The sequence below is a fragment of the Notechis scutatus genome, chromosome 2 (assembly GCF_049901735.1).
Source record: "Notechis scutatus isolate UNSWTSFEM ecotype Mainland chromosome 2, rNotScu1.2, whole genome shotgun sequence".
Taxonomy (NCBI): Eukaryota; Metazoa; Chordata; class Lepidosauria; order Squamata; family Elapidae; genus Notechis; species Notechis scutatus.
In genome coordinates, this window is record NC_142010.1 from 11,061,754 (window position 1) to 11,083,041 (window position 21,288).

Here is a 21,288-nt window from a genome sequence, read left to right on the forward strand (position 1 = left end):
GGACTTGTAACTATTGAGGGGCTGCCATAGAGAGGAGGAAGGTCAAGCTGTTTTCTAAAGCGCCTGTAGGCCAGACAAGGATTAATGGATGGAAACTGAACAAGGAGAGATTTAACCTGGAAATAAGGAGAAACCTTCTGACAGAGAGAACAATCAACCCATAGAACAGAAGTTGCCCTTGGAAGTTGTGGGAGTGCCATCACTTGAGACTTTCAAGAAGAGATTGGACTCCCATCTGTCAGAAATGGTGTAGGGTCTCCCGCTTGGGTGGGGGGTTGGACTAGATGACCTATAAGGTCCCTTCCAACTCTGTCTGTATCTGAGGACCACAGTAACAGGCAACACAGGACTGTTGTGGCTTCCTTGTGGTCATGTGATCAACATTCAGGTGCCAATCAAGAAGAATATTCCAATGCTTGGCCACTGACTCATATTTATGACGGTTGCAGTGTCCCGGGGTCAGGCGATCCCCTTTTGCGACCTTCTGACAAGCAAAGTCAACAACCACATCCAAAATCACTTGACCGCCCTGTTACTCCTTTACCAACTGCAAATGTTTCGTTTGACAACTGGGGCAAGAAAAATTGGGGCGAAACTCAACACACGCCTCACTTAGCGACAGAAATTTGGGGGGGTCCATTGTGGCCGTAAGTCAAAGGACTACCAGCAATTCATATACGGTGTAGAACTCTTAGACCAATGTTTCTCAACCTTGGCTGCTTGAGGATGTATGGACTTTAACTCCAACAATGTTGTTGAGAGGATCAATAACCCTCCAAAAACAACACTTCTGGTCTTTTTTTTGAGCTAATATTTCTCCCGCCGCCTTAAGTTCAGAAGCGGTTCCATAGGTGGAAGGTGTAGACATTTTGGTGAGGTAGCAACGTTTAGTACTGTAAGGAGCCGCAGGCCGCTCCTGAGTGAAGGAGGGGAACGTCTGCCAATTTGAACTGAGGTAACAGAATGTGAGACAACTGGCAGCTGGAACAGAGTTCTTCCACTCCCAGAATCCCCCAGCCAGCATGCTTTAAGAGGGGAGGACTTCGACTCCCAGAATCCCCCAGCCAGGATGCTTTAAGTGGGGAGGACTTCAACTCCCAGAATCCCCAGCCAGGATGCTTTAAGTGGGGAGGACTTCCACTCCCAGAATCCCCCAGCCAGGATGCTTTAAGTGGGGAGGACTTCCACTCCCAGAATCCCCCAGCCAGGATGCTTTAAGTGGGGAGGACTTCCACTCCCAGAATCCCCCAGCCAGGATGCTTTAAGTGGGGAGGACTTCCACTCCCAGAATCCCCCAGCCAGGATGCTTTAAGTGGGAGGACTTCCACTCCCAGAATCCCCCAGCCAGGATGCTTTAAGAGGGGAGGACTTCAACTCCCAGAATCCCCCAGCCAGGATGCTTTAAGAGGGGAGGACTTCCACACCCAGACTTCTGGAGCCAGCATACTTTAAGAGGAATGGATTTCTTGCTGGTTGGGGGATTCTGGGAGTTGAAGTCATCTCTTAAAGCATGCTGGCTGGGGGATTCTGGGAGTTAGTCCACTCCTCTTAAAGCATGCAGGCTAGGGGATTCTGGGAGTTGAAGTCATCTCCTCTTAAAGCATGCTGGCTGGAGGATTCTGGGAATTAGTCCATCCCTCTTAAAACATGCTGGCTAGGGGATTCTGGGAGTTGAAGTCCACCCAGGTTCTAATGTTTGATTAACTCTGTTAATCTGAAGAGGGCATGGACCACCATGCCACAAGAGAGAAGGCTGGCAGGATTTTCTCTGCCTGTGAGCTTCTCGGAGGCCTCTCATTGGCCACATCTGGAAGGATGCCAGGCTGATCTGGAAGATGCTTTTGAATGCTCAGGCCCCAAACCAATAGAGGTAGTCCTCGACTTACGACCATAGTTGAGCCCAAAATGTATGTTGTTAAGTGAAAAAAAATCCTTAAGTGAATTTCGCCCCATTTTACGATTTTTCTTGCCAGAGTTGTTAAGTGAATCGATGCATTTGTTAAGTTAGCAACACGGTTGTTAAGTGAATCTTAACAGATGTCATGTTCACAGATAATCAGAGTTGGAAGGGACCTTGTAGGTCATCTAGTCCAACCCCCTGCCCAAGCAGGAGACCCTACACCATTTCTGACAAATGGCAGTCCAATCTCTTCTTGAAAGTCTCCAGTGATGAAGCTCCCACAACTTCCGAAGGCAACTTCTGTTCCATTGGTCTGTCAGAAAATTTCTCCTTATTTCCAGGTTGAATCTCTCCTTGTTCAGTTTCCATCCATTATTCCTTGTCTGGCCTTCGGGTGCTTTGGAAAATAGCTTGGCCCCTTCCTCCTCTCTGTGGCAGCTATGTCTTTATGAGGTGAAGTTGATTCTTGAAGAAGTGGCACCTTTCTTGCCCCAAATTGGATACTTGAGGTTTTGGGAACAAACCACAGAATAGAAGTCCGTCATAAATTATATGGCGGCTATATTCTCCAAAGCACCTGAGGGCAGGACAAAAGCCATGGGTGGAAACTAATGAAGGAGAGAAGCAAACTAGAACACTAAGGAGAAATTTCCTGACAGATAGAACAATGAATCAGTGGAACAACTTGCCTTCAGAAGTTGTAGGATGCTCCAACGCTGGAAGTTTTTAAGAAGATGTTGGATAACCATTTGTCTGAAGTGGTGTAGGGTTTCCTGCCTCTAGACAGGGGGTTGGACTAGAAGACCTCCAAGATCCCTCCCAACTCCGTTATTATTCTATATAAATTATATAGCTCAGTGGCAGAGAAGATGTTTTGCATGGAGAAATTTGCAGCGTTCACTTAATGACTTCTTTAAAAATGATCAGAAAATTGTTTCCGGCCACATGGATTCTTACGACCGTTAAGGACAAGACTGTTTCTGGTCCGAATTACGGTCATAAGCTGAGGACTACTTGTATGGAAATAGCCCGCTGTTGGTCTCAACCTCTAGGTTTACTTTCCAGAGTCCAAATTTTTAAGGCCAGAATCACCTTGTAAGAGAGATGGACGGCATAAAAATTTAATACATAAATCAAATCAAAGCAAAGCACACTGATTCCTTCCCAGAAGGCCTGTGTTTCTACAATTTTGGGAGAAAATGGCCGAATTAGCAAACAACAGGAGGGAATTTGGGATTTTCTGGGCTTTCTAGCAGGTCCTATAGAGCAGGGATCCCCAACCTTTTCGACGCCGCGGCCCGGTTCCGACATCAGCTGGGCGCCGTGGCCCGGTACCGGCGTCAACTGGGCGCCGCCATCTTTTATGACGAAAAGGCGCTTCGGTGGCGTCACCGGAAGTGCTGTTCGTCATAAAAAGATGGCGGCATAGCGTCTGGTGAGCTTTTCGGGTAGAAATGGCTTTCTACCGGAAAAGCTCACCGAGCTGGCGCCGCCATCTTTTATGACGAAACAGCGCTTCCGGTGAGCTTTCTACCGGAAAAGCTCACCAGAAGCGCTTTTACCAAAAAAGATGGCGGCGCCAGCAACCAGCGGCCCGGTAAGGGTTGTTCCGCGACCGGTACCGGTCCGCGGACCGGCGGTTGGGGACCCTGCTATAGAGCCCTTGGCTCTATTTCTGCATATGAACTGCACACGGGATTGTTTAAAAGAATAATTATGTTTCAAATGCCTCTCCTTTGCTGACATGTCTTAATATTTGAGATCGGAGGAGGTGGGTGTGGTATTATCGGAAAGAATCTCTGCATGTCTGTGTTTTGCAAAAAAAAAAAAAAAAGCATGAGTATGTTTGAATATTTATTCAGCCCTGCGGTTGGGTTGCTACCGTTTTCATGCCTGTAATATAAACGGCTTCCTTCTCAACGCCTGGGTGAAAAACTACATGCGTGTTAACAAGCTGATTCAGGTAGGTTGCGTCTCTTCCGGCGCAGCTTGGCAGCAACACCCTACCTACCCCGTAACTCTGCCAAATAATTTATTTGCCTTATTCGACGGCGCACCTGCAAAAATTACTAGTTGTGGTTCGCCGGCAGCCGGTGCAGACGGCAGTGGAATTGGACAGTGGGGAAGAACGGGGACCAGTCAGGGAGTCTGGAGAGGACTCGGACGAGGGTCCTGCGTCAGATGCGGGGATGAGGCCAGGACCATCTGGGATTGGGGTGCTGCCTCCGGAGCCTTCGGAGTCTGGCAGCAGCGAGGAAGAGGAACAAGGGGAGCCTGTTCCCAGTGCGCGTGTGCGCAGAGCTGCTAGAAGGCAAGAGCAGCTGAAACAGAAGGGGCAACTCGGGATAAGGCTGGGAGGTGATTGCCCCTCCCATAAGGTATAAAGGGAAGGCCAAGATGATGAAATCTTTGCAGGAAGCAAAGTAACTCGATTGGTTCCGAGTACTCTATGGTTGGGTTTTTTCTGGTACTTCGGTTGGTTTCTTTTATAGTTAATTGAATAGTTCTATTTTTGGCAGCATTCCACAGCACTGAAAGGTGTGTGCTTATCTTGGGGAGGGGACTGTTTAAGATTAGTTCCGGCTGGGAATGAAAACAATTCCTAGCGTTGCAATAAAATAGGTTTTGCTTTTAAAACAAGTTTGTGAATAATTACAATTTACGAAGACAGGGTCAGAACACAAGTCCTCAAAAAGGAGGACAGAGAAGTCGTTGTGTGGATTGATGTGCCGATAGGTCGGGAGGAAGAAACGGCAGGAATCTTAGCGGCACAGATCATTCTTTCAAAAACTGGGGTTTCCCAAGTTGTTGGCATACACTGAGACACAACGGGAATATGAGCCAGGCCTCCAAGACACTCTAAAGGGCGATGCGTGGCTACCTCTCTTAGATTTTCTGTATCCATCTTGGATCCTTTTTTTTCTGTGCTCTGCTTTTTTTGTTGTTGTTCAACAAACTTCGTGTCAACTCATACAATATTTCTATGGTCCTTTTAGAATTGCCAACAGAAAGGGAGCAAGGAGCAGTAGGCAGCTTGCATTCCATAAATGTTTTCAAAGATAGTTTCTAGGTGACTGAAGTTTCTGCCGATCTAACTGGAGTGCATGATTGATGGCTCTGGGCTATGGATGTGTCCCATTGGAAAATATGAATTACGATAACACCCAGGGGTTGGGGGAAAGACCAGAGTCAAGGGTGACAATGAATGATGTATCTCAGAGTCGGCTACACCCAGGCAGTGCCAGCATGTTTACTCCTAATAAATCTTTAAGTTTTGGAAGTTCAGCTCGAGACTCGTGATTTAAATGCGGGGTAACTGTCGGAGCCCTGACAGCTCGCTCTTGCCAAATAAAAATAAAAAAAATCTCCCCAAGCCGTTATGAGGAAACTCTACAGCCAACATTAAGGATCTAAACTACCACAGAAATGGACATTCAGCTGGACTGTGTCCTCGTTTCACTCCTGTGCGTGGGATGTTCTGCAGGATCTGGGGGGAAAAAGTCAAGATAGCTGCAACAATGAGATGGGAAGCAAAGGCGGCGGAGTTTCTGCCACAAATGATACAGCCTCTGTCTTGTGGACAGCTTTGTCCAAATGGTGTCGTCTCCTTGTGTGCCTGGCCATATCATGGTTTTAGCCCAAAAAAACTATAAAATTCTGTTTCTAAAAGAAACTGGTTGGAGAAAGGTCAACCATCACTTTCCCAGGCCTTAACTAAGCGTCCGTTTGACCCCGGCAGATCCAATTCACAGAAAAGCACTTTTTTTTTTCTGACCTTTGTTTCTCCAGAGACAGTGGACGTTTATGGATCAAGGGTGCATGTTTAATGACGCAACGGGACACACAAGTGAGGACCCAGCCATTTGAAGATTTTGCCACAAGCTTTGAACCCTTAAAAAGCAGGGTGTTTTTTTTAAATCTTGGGAATGGGGAGTAGAAATGCATGCACAACCTTACTTGAGGTTTTCTGATTTCCCCCCCCCCCCCAATCTGCCTGAATAATTGAGGGGGAATCTAGCTTGCAATATTAATGTTGATGATTATCGTCTTGTACACCACTTGTATATATATTACCTGTAATGCTGTATTGTTCAAATAAATAATTTGTTTTTTGGTTTAGAAGCTCTGCCACAAATCTCATTCTTGAGGGGGGGGGCAGCACCTCAGTGGACCTCACCTATTTACCAATAATCGCTTGGGTTAAAATATCTCAAGCATAGTTATATTGGGCACTGAAGTAGCTAAGAGGTATGGGGTTCGGTAGTGAGTAAAAAGTTAAAAAACAAGGAAAAGAGAAGCAGGCCAACTGGAGAATTCTGGGAATTGAAGTCCACACATCTTCAAATTACCAAGTTTGAAAACCACTGATATACATAAATACTGTATAATCTGTAATTTACCCAGGGAGCACCTGAGTTTTGCAAAAAAGTGAGAACAATCAACCCATGGAACAGAAGCTGCCCTCGGAAGTTGTGGGAGCGCCATCACTTGAGACTTTCAAGAAGAGATTGGACTGCCATTTGTCAGAAATGGTGTAGGGTCTCCCGCTTGGGCAGGGGGGGTTGGACTAGATGACCTACAAGGTCCCTTCCAACTCTGATTATCTGTTAAAGTAAGAGGGAAAGGAAGATAAGTTCCTCTGTTTCCATTCCACTACGGGTAGTCCTACACTTACGACAAAAATTGAGGCCAGAATTTTCATTGTTAAACAAGACAGGTATTCGGTGAGCTTTGTCCCGTTTTATGACCTTTCTTGCCACAGTTGTTAAGCGAATCTGATTTCCCTGTTGACCTGCCAGAAGGTCACAAAAGGTGATCACATGATGGTGTGGTTCGCCGACAGCAGGTGCGGACGGCTAAGGTCTCGGAGAGTGAGGACTCAGATGAGGGGCCTGCATGTGATGTAGGGATGAGGCCAGGACCATCAGGGGGTGGAGTGCTGCCTTCGGAGATTGTGGAAGTGATGAAGAGGACCCCGAGGAGCCTGTGCCCAGGAAGGAACAGCTGCAGCAGCACGGGCGACTCAGGAGTAAGGCTGCAAGGTAATGGCTCCTCCCTTAAGAGATAAAAGCCAGCTGAGAAACTGGAGTTCTTTGCAGGAAGCAAAGAAGTTCTCACCCTTCAAGCCTTGTGGAAGTTCGGACTATCTTGGTTGGTGTTTGAAGACTTTTTGTTTGGAGTATTTCTTGGCAACTTTGTCTAGTGTTCTTGGCAGCCTTGCACAACCTTGGCAAGGCTCGTTCTTATCAGAGACCATTAGTCTGAAACAGCCTTTTAATTGCGAATTAATGGAATTCGCAGAGAAGCATTAAAAGGTTTTGCTTTTATCTCTGTTTGGTGTTTGTTTACTTGGAACAAGGTTTGGGTCAGAACACATGACCTGGAAACACTGCAACCACCATAAATACGTCAGTTGTCGAGTACCCAAATTTTGATCATGTGACCATGGGGATACTACAACGATCATAAGTGCAAAACTGTCATCAGCCACTTTTTACAGTGCTTTTGTAACTCTGAACAGTCATTAAATAAGTGTTGTAAGTAAAGGAGTACCTGTTCAAGTAATCATGGACCTACAGTCAGTCATTTAGTGACTGTTCGAAGTTACAATGGTGGTGGGAATAAGGGGCCCCATTGGGTAATATTTCAGTAACAAGGACTGACTTCGATTAACGTTTTCTAGTTTATTTGTAAGAAGGTTCCACATTTAGGCAAGAAAAACCAAATGCAGAAGTACAGTCAGTATATGTGGTATCTCACTCAATGGCAGTAACTGCGAGAGGGATCTTAAGAGTCCTAATGGACAATCATTTAAATATCAGCCAGCCGTGTGCTACAGCTGCCCAAAAACTCCACACAGTTTTAGGCTGCATAAACAGGGATAGAATCAAGATCAGGTGTTAATACCACTTTACAATGCCTTGGTAAAACCACACTTGGAATACTGCATCCAGTTTCAGTCGCCACAATGTAATAAAAGATGTTGAGACTCTAGAAAAAGTGCAGAGAAAAGCAACAAAGATGATTAGGGGACTGGAAGCAAAACCGTATAAAGCAGTGGTCCCCAACCATTTTTATGCCGCGGCCCGGTACCGGCATCAGCTGGGCGTCGCCATCTTGTTTTGATGAAAAGTGCTTCCAGTGAAGCGCTGGGCGCCGCCATCTTGTTTTGATGAAAAAGTGCTTCCGGTGAGCTTTCTGCCCAGAAAAGCTCATCGGAGCACTTTTTCATCAAAACAAGATGGCGCCCAGCAAACTCAGCGACCCGGTAGGATTTGTTCCACGGACCGGTGGTTGGGGACCCCTGGTATAAAGAACTGTTGCAGAAATTGGGTATGTCTATACATATACAGTATATGCATATGTTGCTGTGTACATATGTCGGGTTGGAAGGTGTGTTGGATAAGTTTGTCACCTTATTTGTAAAAATAATAAAGGCAGGAGATAAATAAATACATTTTAATAAAATATCCAGACGGTAGCAGCTACCGATATCTCCTGTTCTTGTTCTTCAACATGAGCCTCTTCTTTTTTGAGCTTTCCTAGAATGGAATTTTACTTTTTTTACCATTTTTTATGCACAACAATGAAGCATCTAAAACCCCAACGGCAGCTGTGCAGACACTAGTCTCAAGTGTGCATACTAGCCTCCCACTAAACAAATTTTTGCCTTGCATTAAACGCAACCCAGTATCAGTCTATAACAGAGGTCTCCAAACTTGGCAACTTTAAGACTTGTGTGGACTTCAACTCCCAGAATTCCCAGAAGTCCAGACAAGTCTTAAAGTTGCCAAGTTTGGGGATCCCTGGTCTATAATCTTACCGCAAATCCAGTATCACCATATTTGAATTCACACTAATTACCTGTACAGGTAATCCTCGGCTTACGATCGCAACTGAGCCCAGAGATTATGTTGCTAAGTGAGAAATGGATGAAGTGAGTTTTGTGAACTTTCTTGCCCCAGTTGTTAAGTGAATCTCTGCAGTTGTTCAGTTAGTAACATGGTTGTTAAATGAATCTGGCTTCCCCATAGACAGAGTCGAATAGTGGGGAGGAACATGGGCCAGTCGGGAGTCTGGGGAAGGACTCGGTGAAGGGATCTGTGTCCGATACAGAGATGGGGCCAGGGCCACCTGGGAATTACGTGCCGACTCTGGAGCATCCAGAATCTGACATCAGCGAGGCAGAGGAACAGCGGGAGCCTGTTCCCAGGGCACGCTTGCGCAGAGCTGCCAGAAGGCAAGAACAGTTAAGACAAAAGGGGCGACTCGGGAATAAGGCTTGGAGATAATTGGCCCCTCCCATAAGACACAAAGGAGGAGCAAAAGGACATGAGCCTTTGCAGGAAGCAACTTTGGTCTGGTCTGGTTTGGTTCTGGTCGGTTTAAACTCTGAAGCTCCGTGTTGACTTTGTGCTCTGTTTGGCCTTGTACAGCTGATTGGCAATTTAGTCACTGGCAGCATTTCAAGGGAGATAAAGGTGGGTGCTTATCAGCCTTTTCCCGAAAAGACCGTGGCAGACGTCTCTTGGACAATTCACAAACTGCTTGGGACTCATTACGGGCTATGAATGAATATAATTCACAGCCGTTGAAATAAAAATAGGGTTTTGGGGACTAAGCGTGTGATTGTTACTGACTCAAGAAGCCTTAGTCAGAAGAGTAAATCACACGACCATGGGGATGCTGTTAATGGTCATAAGTGTGAAAAATGGTCAAAGGTCACTTTTTTCGGTGCCATTGTAACTTCGAATGGCCACTAAACGAACTTAACAAATGTCTCACTTAACAACAGGAATCTTGGGGCTTAATTGTGGTCGTAAGTCGAGGACTACCTGTATTTGTAAAAAAAGAGGCAGGGCTTGTATTCTATAAGGTTGTGGCTGCCATTTTGGCTTTTTTGACCACTCCTGCAGAAGCTGCTGAGGATAACTCGAATGTCAGGGGGGAAAAAAATCTGCGATTTCAGAGTTTCCAACTTGGCCCAGCCCCAAAATTGAGGCCCATGTCAAAAAAAAAAGGCCCAGAGAAAACACACAACCCCCAACCATCTATTTATTACAAAGGAACCACACATCACAATTCATGAAAATCACAATATAGTGTGTTTGGCGAAGGTAATCTAGTTAATTTCATTTCAGGTTTACCGCCAATTTTGCAGAGCAAGCTCCAGACCTTCTCCCACCCCCGTCTGGATTGGAGTGGGGAAAATTATGGCTTCTCTCCTAACTTGATTTTTTCTTTTTTCCATGCATAATAAAAACAGACCCATTACTAAGGTCATTTTTTCCTATCGTCCTCTATTCTGGATTCTAGTTAGGTTTAGAGATATCTGGCTTCGTGGCAGCAGACAAAACTTGGGATTAAGTTTTGTCTCCGGATAGCATCCTGGCTCTGTCTGTCTCTCCTTCACACACACACACACAGAGCAGGCCTGCTAGTAAATGCAAGCCACCAGCATGAGACAACACCTACGGTTATACTTTTAACACCTCCCCGTCTTTGTGGGTCCGTTTGTGGACCACTAAGTGCGCGCTGCAGGTGAAACACCTGCCGCAAATCAGACAGGAGTAGGGTTTCTCCCCCGTGTGGATTCTCTGGTGCTGCATGAGGTGCGCGCTCTGGCTGAAGCTTTTCCCACAAGTGCCGCATTTGTAAGGCTTCTCTCCCGTGTGGGTCCGTTCATGCTTCACCACATCCGAACTGGTGGTGAAGCTTTTCCCACACAGGGAGCATTTGTAGGGTTTCTCCCCCGTGTGGATCCTTTTGTGCTTCACGAGATCCGAGCTGGAGCGAAAGCTTTTCCCGCAGGCCGGGCATTTGCAGGGTTTCTCGCCCGTGTGAGTCCTCTCGTGCTGGGTGAGGATCATGCTCTGGCTGAAACACTTCCCGCAGTACGAGCATTTGTAAGGCCTCTCCCCCGTGTGGCTCCGCTGGTGTTTCACGAGGCCCGAATTGGACGCCGAAACTCTCCCCGCACGTGAGACAGGTATACGGCTTCTCGCCCGTGTGGGTCCTCTCGTGCTGGATCAGGTTCGAGCTGCGCTTGAAGCTCTTCTCGCAGAGGGAGCAGTTGTAAGGTTTTTCTTCCGTGTGGGTCTTTTTGTGGTTGACGAAGTTGGAGCTGGTGGTGAAACGCTTCCCGCACTCGGGACACTGATAGGGCCGTTCCCCCGTGTGGGTCCTCTGGTGGGTCATGAGGTGGGCGTTGGAGCAGAAACTTTTCCCACAGAGGAAGCACTTGTACGGCTTCTCCGCCGTGTGGAAGCGTTCGTGTACGATCAGGTAGGAGCGTTGGTTGAACCGCTTCTCGCACACAGTGCACTTATAGGGCTTCTCTCCTGTGTGGATCCTCTCGTGTTTCACGAGATCCGAGCTCTGATGAAAGCTCCTCCCGCAGTCTGCGCACTTGTAGGGCTTTTCCCCCGAGTGGTTTCGCTTTTGATGGTTGATCAGGCTGGAGATGCTGCAGAAACTCCTCCCGCAATCAGAGCATATGTAAGACGTCCCTTTGACGACGGGATGGCCTTCTTCCAGCACAGGGATCATGCTGGGCAGACCCACCGATCCGTGTTGGATCTCACAGATCCCTTCTACTTTGCGGAAACCCGAAATGTCAGGGGCTGCTTCCAGGAAGGAAACACACGGTTCCAGGAATCCGGGAGTCTTCAGGTCGACGGTTTCCTCACTGTCGTCCATCTGTCCGCCAGCCGCTCACTTCGTTAAAAAAAAGAAAAAAAAAAGAAAGATGAACCAGGTGATGTTCCAAAAAGATTATACCGATGGTCCTTGACTTTACGACCACAATTAAGTCCCCAAAAATCGTTCTGGCTAAGTGAGACATTCGTTAAATGAGATTTGCCCTCATTTTGCGACCTTTCTTGCCACAGAGGTTAAGCGAATCGCTGTCGTTGTTTATGTTAGTCACATGGTTGTAAAGTTGAACCTGGCTTCCCCATTGAGTTGGATTGTCACAAGGTGGCAAATAGGTGATCCAGTGGTGGTATGCTATTGGTTCAGACCGGTTCGGCCAAACTGGTAGTAAAAAAAAAAAAAGCTGACGATCAGCTGAGAGGAGGCAAAAAATCCTGAGAGGAAAAAAAGAGAGAAAAGCGCAGGATCGGCCTTCCCACCTGTTCCTGCGCTTTTCTCTTCTTTATCCCCTCAGATGATTGGCAGGCCTCGGCTGGTGTGAGGAAAGCTGCACGTGCGTTAGGCAAAGCGCTCCCACCAAGCCACGCCCACCAAACTGGCGATAAGACAATTTGAATCCCACCACTGAGGTGATCACATGACCCTGGGGGGAAACACAGCAACCGTCAGAAAGATGAGTCAGTTGCCAAGCGTCTGAATTTTGATTGCGTGACCCTGGGGAGGCTGCGACAGTCGTAAATCTGAAAAACGGCCATCAGTTGCTTTTTTTTTTAGTGCCGTTGTAACTTGGAACGATCACTAAATGAACTGTTGTTAAGTCCGAGGACTGCCTGTAATCGGCCTGCTTGATCATTGAGAAAAGGCCCACTGCTGGTCCAGATTCCTAAGTGAGGCAGATGAGGTGTATGAACCCTCAACAGGCCTTCGTTGCAGTGTCCTCATGTTATGGAGTTCTCTCCCTCAGGAAGTAGAAATGGCCCATTGTATCCTCACTTTAAGAACTAGCTAAAGCAGGGGTCCCCAACCGCCGGTCCGCGGACAGGTACCGGCCGCGAACAAGCCTTACCGGGCCGCTGGTTGCTGGGCGCCGCCATCTTTTTGGTAAAAAAAGCAATTTTTAAATCAAAAAGATGGCGGCGCCAAGCTCGTGAGCTTTTCGCGTGAAAGCCATTTCTACCCGAAAAAGCTCACGGAAGCGCTGGCGCTGGCATTTTGACGAAAAATCACTTTGTGACGTCACCGGAAGTGATTTTTCGTCAAAAAGATGGCGGCGCCCAGCTGACGCCGAACAGGGCATGCGCGCCCAGCTGCGCGCCGGAACCGGGCGCGGCGTCGAAAAGGTTGGGGATCCCTGAGCTAAAGTACTGTTTTGTTCCTGCAGCTGGCGGTACCTGGCCCTTTAATCTAAGGACCATCTCTACAACCCTTTAATGCAGAGGTCTCCAAACTTGGCAACTTTTAAGATTTGTGGACTTCAACTCCCAGAATTCTCCAGCCAGTATGGAATCTGCTTTAATGGAATAATCTGCGCAATGTGTTTAGTTATCCGTGAGCTTTTATTGGATCTCATTGTTAACGTTTTGCTTTCTGGTTGATTGTGCTCTTCCAGAGGCACCCACCAGTTGGGATTTTTTTTAGAGAATAAAATCTAATTTAGTGAAGAGAAGGACCAGGGGAGACATGGTAGCAGTGTCCCAATATTTGAGGGGCTGCCACAGAGAGGAAGGAGACAAGCTATTTTCTAAAGCAGTGGTCGCTTTAGATCTGTGAGAAAATCTTGGTGGTCCACAGAGAAATGTCACCCCCAAAGCAATTAATCCAGGCTGCATGGAAACACAAGCCCACATGGCCCACGGGAACACAAGGCTTGTGTCGCTTGCATTGCAAACAGATGGTGAGCGGGGGGGGGGGGGGGGGGAACTTGCCCCACTCGCCTCGTCTGACCACCGGGCTGCTTCTTTCCGCTTCTTTCTTCTTCTGCTTTTGGCTGCACGCAAGGAAAGCAGCAAAAGTCTTTCTTTCTCTCCCCAAACTCCACCAGAAATGAGTCTTTAGGATCCTGCAAGGCATCCTGCTCCAAGAGGCTGTGCTGGCAAAGACTCATTTCTGGCGGAGTTTGGGGGAGACAAAGAAAGACTTCTGCTGCTTCTGCTGCTTTCCTTGCATGAAGCCAAAAGTCTCTCTCTTTTTCTCCTCTTGAGAATGGAGCTGGAGACGGTATCCTGCGATCCCAAATAAAGAATGATTGATCGGTAGGAAAACACGGTGGGGAACTTTCCTGCAGACTTTTTGGGGGATTTTCCCAGGGTCTCTGGTCTGCGGGATTTAAAATTATGAGTTTGGTGGTCCCTGAGGTCCAAAAGTTTGGTGACACCCTGGTCTAGGGTGTTTTGTTGCCTTACAGAATTTACCTCATGGATGCTCATTATTATCTGTTTCATAATTGTTTTCACTTTTTTTAATGTCAGGGTATTCTGGAATCAAGGCCACCTCTACATTGTACAGGTAACCTCCACTTACAATTGCTTGTTTAGTGACAAATGGCACTGCAAAAAGTGACTGATGACCATTTTTCACACTTACGACTGTTGCTGCTTTCCCCCATGGTCGTACAATCAAAATTCAGACGCTTGGCAACTGGTACGTATTTATGACAGTTGCAGGGACCCGGAGGGAGGTGTCATGTGATTTACCTTTTGCAACCTTCTGATAAGCGAAGACAACGGGGGGCGGCAAGATCCACTGAACAACCGTGTCACTAAGCGAACCAGTGCACTTAAACCGTGGCAGGAAAGGTCGCAAAATGAGGCAAAACTCACTTAACAACTGTCTTGCTTAGCAATAGAAAACCTGAGCTCAATGGTGGTTCTAAGTCAAAGACTACCTGTATTAAATAAATACATCTAAAAAATATTATGGACCCCTCAGAACCTCATTTGTATTGAGGGCAGGCTCTAAATACAGTTAAATAAATAAATAAATAAATCGATCAATCAATAAATCCTCCTTTTTCTATTGCACGGAACACCTGCTCAGTCCAAGTAGTTCCTATTATGTGACATGAAATTGAGCACGTGTACAGAGGGGACAATTTCGGTGACTCATCTCTTCGATCGCCATCTAAAAGCAAACAAACGCTTCACTTGTTTCTATCCTTAGGTTTTTTTCTCTCCACCTTCTAGAGATTGACCCTCGCTTGGAAAGACACCGAGCGATCCAAATAAAGATCTTACTTCAGTCCAAAATATCACGTCGGCTATTCAAGTTTTTCTTCTCCGAGACAGACGGCGGAAGAAAAGGGAAAGAGGATTATTATTATTCTAAATGGGTTTATTTCAAATGACTAAGACTCCAAGCAGGAACATTCTAGACGTGTTCTCCCAAAGCGTTTTCCCTCCTTACGCATTTCTTTGATCATGCAAAGAGAAAGGTAGATAAAAGCTCCACTTTAAACCACACAGCTTGGCAGGGGGAAAAAACAAAAACCTGCCATTTATGATAAATAAAGCATTGGGCCTGGCAAGCACCCCTCTTCAATTAGCTTTTGCAGTTGTGCCTTTGTACAGAAATCTTTGATGAAGATACTTGCTTTCCTCTGTTCTGCCTGCCCAGCCCAGGTTTAGTAAGCAGGATTTAGCTTCTCCTCCCCAAAATCCATTCTGGTTCTTTCCATTCAAGGTTGAGAAGCCAAACTGAGTTGAAGGTGGGGTGTCCAACCTTGGAGCCCCACTAATGTGCCTAAAGGGGCTGAAGCCCTTTTCTTTCGTTACACTTCACCATCAAATCCAGCAAGGCCTTAACAAAACAGGGGAAGGGGGGGGTAGAACAGCTGTCAATCATCCATCTGCCTTTCACTCATCCTCATCACAGCCTCCCAGATGAGGTCAGCCCCAACTTTTAGGACATTCCAGGAAACCCTCAAAATGTGGGGGTTTTCCCCCAAGCGAGCTGGAGATGCCATTAGAGGGAGTTTGCCCGTTGGTGATATTTCTAATACCTCTCTCCTCTTGTGGCTTTGTTTATTTAACAGGGATAGCAGAATAACAAGAGTTGGAAGGGACCTTGGAGGTCATCTAGTCCAACCCCCTGCCCGAGCACGAGCCCTTATTATATACCATTTCATACAAATGGCTGCCCAGTCTTTTCTGAAAAGCCTCCAGGGACGGAGTACCCACAACTTCTAAAGGCAATCCGTTTCCACTAGAGTTCACAGCCAGGAAACTGGTTTTGATTGCTACTGAAATCTATCTCTATTGACGGTTGTTGCTAAGGGTTTGCAACCAACAAACCGTTTGCAAAATGAAATGATTGAATCCCTGGTTCTATTTGCATCCCGCCCACTTCGTGAGAGAGAGATGAGCACCCAGGTCAACGTGACAAATAAATTATAAATAAAATAAAATAAAATAAAGGCACCCCAGTTTGCAAAGGTTTGGCTGCAATCCCCTCCCCCTTTTTTTCCCATGCAAGGAAAGGCTTTGACATCTGTCTGCTTCTGCAGAGCTCAGATCGGGTTTAAGGCAGGGAAGCAAAGGGAGCTTTTACTGGGGGGGGCTCCCCTTCCCCATTTAAAGGGGGCGGGGCAGGACCCTTCCCACTTTCCCCAGTTCAGCGGCTGCGCTCCCTCCCCTCCCCATCCCGGGCTCTGCCCCCCACCCCACCCCCCCCCAAGCTCCCTTTGTCTGCAAAAACCAGCCGCGGGGGGCGGGGGGGGGAAGGGAAACGGCGGGGTCCTCCTCTCCGCTCAACCCCACCTGCAAGATGCGCCGCGGAAGCCGTTTCTCCGAAGAGCCGCGGCGATCGCAGATGCCGCCAGGCGGGCCAGCCTCCGCCGGAGCGATGGGAAGGGCGCCGGCGGAGGGAGGGGGGGCGGGGACAGGGGGGAACGAGAGAAGAGGAAGTGGGGGAGGAGGGGGGAACGTAAGGGAGAAGGAACAGGAAGCGGCTTTCGCTATTTATGCCCCCCCCTCGCTCGGGCGTTCGTGAGGTCTCTCTAGGAATCGGGGTGGCTTTCGCTTTTATCGCCTCCCCATTCCCCTCTATCGCGCGTTCCCTCTAGGTCGGTCCCTCTAGGAATCGGGGTGGCAGGCTCGACTGCCAGCCCTCTCCCTCACCCTGGACGTTCCATTCGGGGATCTGGCAGGTCCGAACTACAGATATGTTGGACTCCAACTCCCATCGTACTTATAAGTTATGGGCGCTGGAGTTTGCAACTTGCAAGGTGTCAGGCTGGGGAAAGCTGGCTTCATGGAGGAGGGTGAATGGATTTTTTCTTTTTCTTTTTTTTTTTTCTGGAAAGCCCCTGGCTGGATTGAATGTTTAGAAGGCTCAGCAGTTTGAAAAGCAGGGATTTGAGTCTTTCGCATAACAGATAACAGATAATCAGGGTTGGAAGGGACCTTATCGGTCATCTAGTCCACCCCACCACCACCCCGCCCAAGCGGGAGACCCTGCACCAGTTCTGACAAATGGCAGTCCAATCTCTTCTTGAAGGTCTCAAGTGATGGCATCACTTTCTTCAGAAAAATTCGAAAATTAAAAGACACTGATCTGCTAGCAAACCTCAAAATAAAGATACAGAAAAAAAAAACCTCTTGGTTTGTATTTGACACTTGGGACTAAAATTAAGAGCACTTCATTGGCTCCATCAAAAAAACAAAATCCCCTCAATATAAGGATCAATCACAATTCAATCCTCTCTATTAATAACTCCACACCTAGGAAAAAAATCTACGTATCTGAGAGCAATTGTCCTTCCTAGACTTCACAGGTCCTCAGGGCAACATCCAAATATACACATCTAATACACACACCTCATAATCAAAGGGCAGGGCAGGAGCACCTCAACTTGCAAATCTAAATATCAAACCTGCTTGTCATTAAAATGTAGCTCCTATGGTACATCCCTAACAATGTAGGCTACCTTTAACTATGGATCACCAACCTTTTGGACCTCAGGGAGCACCAAATAATCATCATCATAAAATCATAATTTTATATCTCGCGGACCACTAATATGAATGTTGACTGACAGTGGCTTGCTGACGTTGGTGGGAAAGTCAGTCTCATATTCCAAAACTGCAATAGTCACAGGACTGGCCCTTTGGTCATCCTGGAGCAGCTGGTCCTCCACCCTGGTACACCGGCCTGCCATGGACTGGAGGAGCTGCTCCAGGCTGACCAAAGGGCCAGTCCTGTGACTACTGCAGCTTTGGAATATGAGACCGACTTTCCCACCAATGTCAGCAAGCCAGCCTGGGGCGGATTTCCCTCCCCTGCCGGTGGCTCTACTCAAGGTAAGGTTTGCGCTGGGCCGAAGGGTGGGGACCAGCAGGTGGGCAGGCCACATGGGCGGTGCAGCCTTGTGTTCCCGCACAGCCTGGATTAATTGCTTTGGGGGGGGTGTGCTTTGGGGGGACATTTCTCTGTGGACCACCAAAATTTTCTCACGGACCACCAGTGGTCCCCGGCCCACTGGTTGGTGACCACTGGTTTAACTGTTTGTTTGTCTGTTGTTTAAGATGATTAAGGGCCTGGAGACTAAAACATGAAGAATGGTTGCAGGAATTGTCTTTATGTAGTCTAGTGAAATGAAGGACTAGGGGTGACATCACTGGCTACAGCAAACCTTCTTCCCGGGCAGAAGGAAATCAACAACTATCAGATGACCTGAATGTGTTTTACTGCAGGTTTGAAAAGAAACTACAGCCACCTATCTCCACAACCACCATCTCAAACATACCAAGAACAGCCAAGCCTCGTACAACTGGCCCCAATCCATTGGGCTCACAACCTCTGGTGATCACAGAAAAAGAAGTGCAAGATCTATTACACAGACAGAAGCCAGGAAAAGCACCAGGGCCAGACAAGATAACTCCTTCTTGCTTAAAAGTCTGTGCTGACCAATTGGCCCCCATCTTCACCCGAATCTTCAATAGATCACTAGAGATGTGCTATGTTCCTTCCTGCTTCAAACACTCTACCATCATCCCAGTGCCAAAGAAGCCCTCCATCAAGGAACTGAATGACGACAGACCAGTTTCTCTAACATCTGTAGTTATGAAAATCTTTGAAAGGCTTGTGCTGTCCCACCTGAAAACCATCACGGATCTGCTGTTAGATCCCATGCAGTTTGCATACCGAGCAAATAGATCGACAGATGATGCTGTTAACATGGCTCTGCATTACATCCTACAACACCTTGAATCTCCAAATACCTACGCAAGGGTCCTCTTTGTAGACTTCAGTTCAGCATTCAATACCATCATTCCAGACACTCTTCTAAGTAAATTAAACCAACTAGCGGTACCTGAACACACTTGTAAGTGGATCATAAACTTCCTAACAGACAGGAAGCAGCAGGTGAAGCTAGGCAGAATCACATGATACCTGTACAATCAGCACAGGGCCCCCCCAAGGCTGTGTGCTATCTCCACTTCTCTTCTCCCTATATACCAATGACTGCATCTCAAATGATCCATCTGTTAAAATACTTCTACTCTGTCAAGTTAATTACTGCACCATGGTTTGTGTGGATTTTTAGTTACAGTTTGTATGTACTTTGTTTTCGGACTGAATTTCCTCCACTTAAAGGCTGTTCTTGGGAGAGTTCTTTCTCCAGCTGAAGGTAACCTGGACACTGGGGGCAAAGTTGGAGGTACTAAAGGGACTCTTCTTGCTTATTTGACTGTGTTGCCTTTGTGCCACACCCCCGGTCATCACAGGGACCATTGCCAGTTACATCAACCCAACCCACAAGAGTGGGGAGGCAAGGAATATTGCAGGTTTCATCCCCTAGAGAGAGATATTCTGGAACCCAGAAGAAGGGCCTTCTCCATGGTGGTTCCCTCTCTCTGGAACATCATTCCCTGGAGATTAGATTGGCCACAATTCTTTAACACTCTTCCGGAAGGCGCTGAAAACCTGGTTCAGCCAGCGGGCCTGGGGAACCCAGAGCGGGATGGAGTCCATTAAATGGCTTGTATGAATACATGTTGGGGGTTATTATTTTACTATTTTACTATTTTTCTTTATTATTCTTTTTATCTGCTATTTTTATATATCTGTGTAAGCCGCCTTGAGTCGCCATGTGTGAGTGGACGGCCATGTAAATGTTCTAAAATAAATATATACAGGTAGTCCTCAACTTACAACTGTTCGCTTAGCGATCGTTTGAAGTTACAACGGCACTGAAAAAAGTGACCATTTTTCACACGGATGGCCACTGCAGAATCCCCATGGTCACATGATTTACATTTGGATAGCAATAGCAATAGCCCTTAGATGTATATATCGCTTCACACTGCTTTACAGCCCTCTCTAAGCGGTTTACAGAACCAGCCTATTGCCCCCAACCATCTGGGTCCTCATTTTACCCACCTCAGAAGGACAGAAGGCTGAGTCAACCTTGAACTGGTGAGACTCGAACTGCCGGCAGTCGGAGTGACACAAAAATAACAAAGTCACAAAAGTAGAATAAATTCCCTTTAATGCCTCCAACTTGGCCTCCAATGTCCAATTATCCTCGGCTGGAGATCAAAATGGTCTACGAAGGGAAGAAATGCAGTCCGAACCCAAAGTAAAGATAATTAGAAATAAAAAAACCAACACAAACCACGCTGAAGTAATTAACACGGCAGGCCAGGTGCGGCACCCACAGTTAGGAGGATGCCAAAACCCAGATAAGCCTTGATAAAGATAATGCACGCTTTGCTTCCAGCAAGGAGCTGTGTGCAAATATCCCTCTTATATCCTGTTCTCCCAGCTGCAACTAATGAAAGGGATCAGGGCCCTTTCCTCCCCCATAAACCACATTGCTCCCTTATCCGTTCCTCCCTGCGTGCCCTAGGATGAAGTGGGGGTGGTCCTGGGTCTTTCTCTGAATGCCCAGCCGGACTGGGCCCTTCCCCCGTTTCTTCCACAGCCACCGGAGCCACACTCCCACTCTTTCTCAGCTGCTCAATCTCACCCTCAGAATCAGACTCCAACAAGGGCATGACAACTGCCTTCTAACCACTGAGCCACCATGGCTCCTATTGGATGTTTGACAACTGACTCACATTTATGATGGTTGCGGTACCCTGGGGTGCTGTGATCCACTTTTGATGGCTGTGGAAGAAACGGGGGAAGAGCACAGTCCGGCTGGGCATTCAGAGGAAGACCCAGGGCCACCACCTCTTCATCCTAGGTCACGCAGGGAGGAACGGAGAAGGGAGCAACGTGAGTTATGTGGGTTACAGGGGAGAAAAGGGCCCTGATTCCCTTCATTAGCTGCAGCTGGGAAAACAGGATTTAAAAAGGGCGTTTGCGCACAGCACCTTGCTGGAAGCAAAGCGTGAATTATCTTTCTTTATCAAGTCTTATTTGGGTTTGGCGTCCTCCCAACTGCGTGTGTTTTGTTATCTTTTGAAGTCTGCAATTCTTTATCCTGCCCTGTCTCATTAATTGCTGCAGCGTGGTTTGTGTTGGTTTTTATTTATAATTTATATGTACTTTGGGTTCGGACTGAATTTCTGGGAGAGTTTTTTTCTCCAGCCAGAGATAACTGGACATTGGGGGCCAAGTTGGAGGTATTAAAGGGACTTTACCTACTTCTGTGACTTTGTTGCTTTTGTGCTACGCCCCGAGTCATCACACCTCTCACCTCTCCTATATTCTGTTGTTTCTTAGCTCAACTGATTCGCACAGCAGAGTGAATTGCCGCGCCTCAGCTGAGCTAAGAAACAGCTGATGCT

The 21,288-nt window shown here is 47.2% G+C and overlaps 1 protein-coding gene and 1 long non-coding RNA gene across 2 annotated transcripts; one reads left to right on the top strand and one right to left on the bottom strand.

Moving 5' to 3' along the window:
• Positions 1 to 3,564: 3,564 nt before the first annotated feature.
• On the top strand, positions 3,565 to 6,022 carry LOC148131749 (uncharacterized). The gene is made up of 2 exons (XR_015747113.1): positions 3,565 to 4,616; positions 4,667 to 6,022. It is a non-coding gene; the product is annotated as an uncharacterized LOC148131749 (long non-coding RNA).
• A 2,323-nt stretch (positions 6,023 to 8,345) lies between these two features.
• LOC113425118 (uncharacterized) lies at positions 8,346 to 20,906 on the bottom strand. Its single transcript, XM_087953257.1, is given in 3 exon segments — positions 8,346 to 10,863; positions 10,865 to 11,617; positions 20,614 to 20,906. Coding segments are annotated over 2 exon segments (1,221 nt in total). The 5' UTR covers positions 11,600 to 11,617; positions 20,614 to 20,906; the 3' UTR covers positions 8,346 to 10,377.
• Between the last annotated feature and the right edge of the window lie 382 nt (positions 20,907 to 21,288).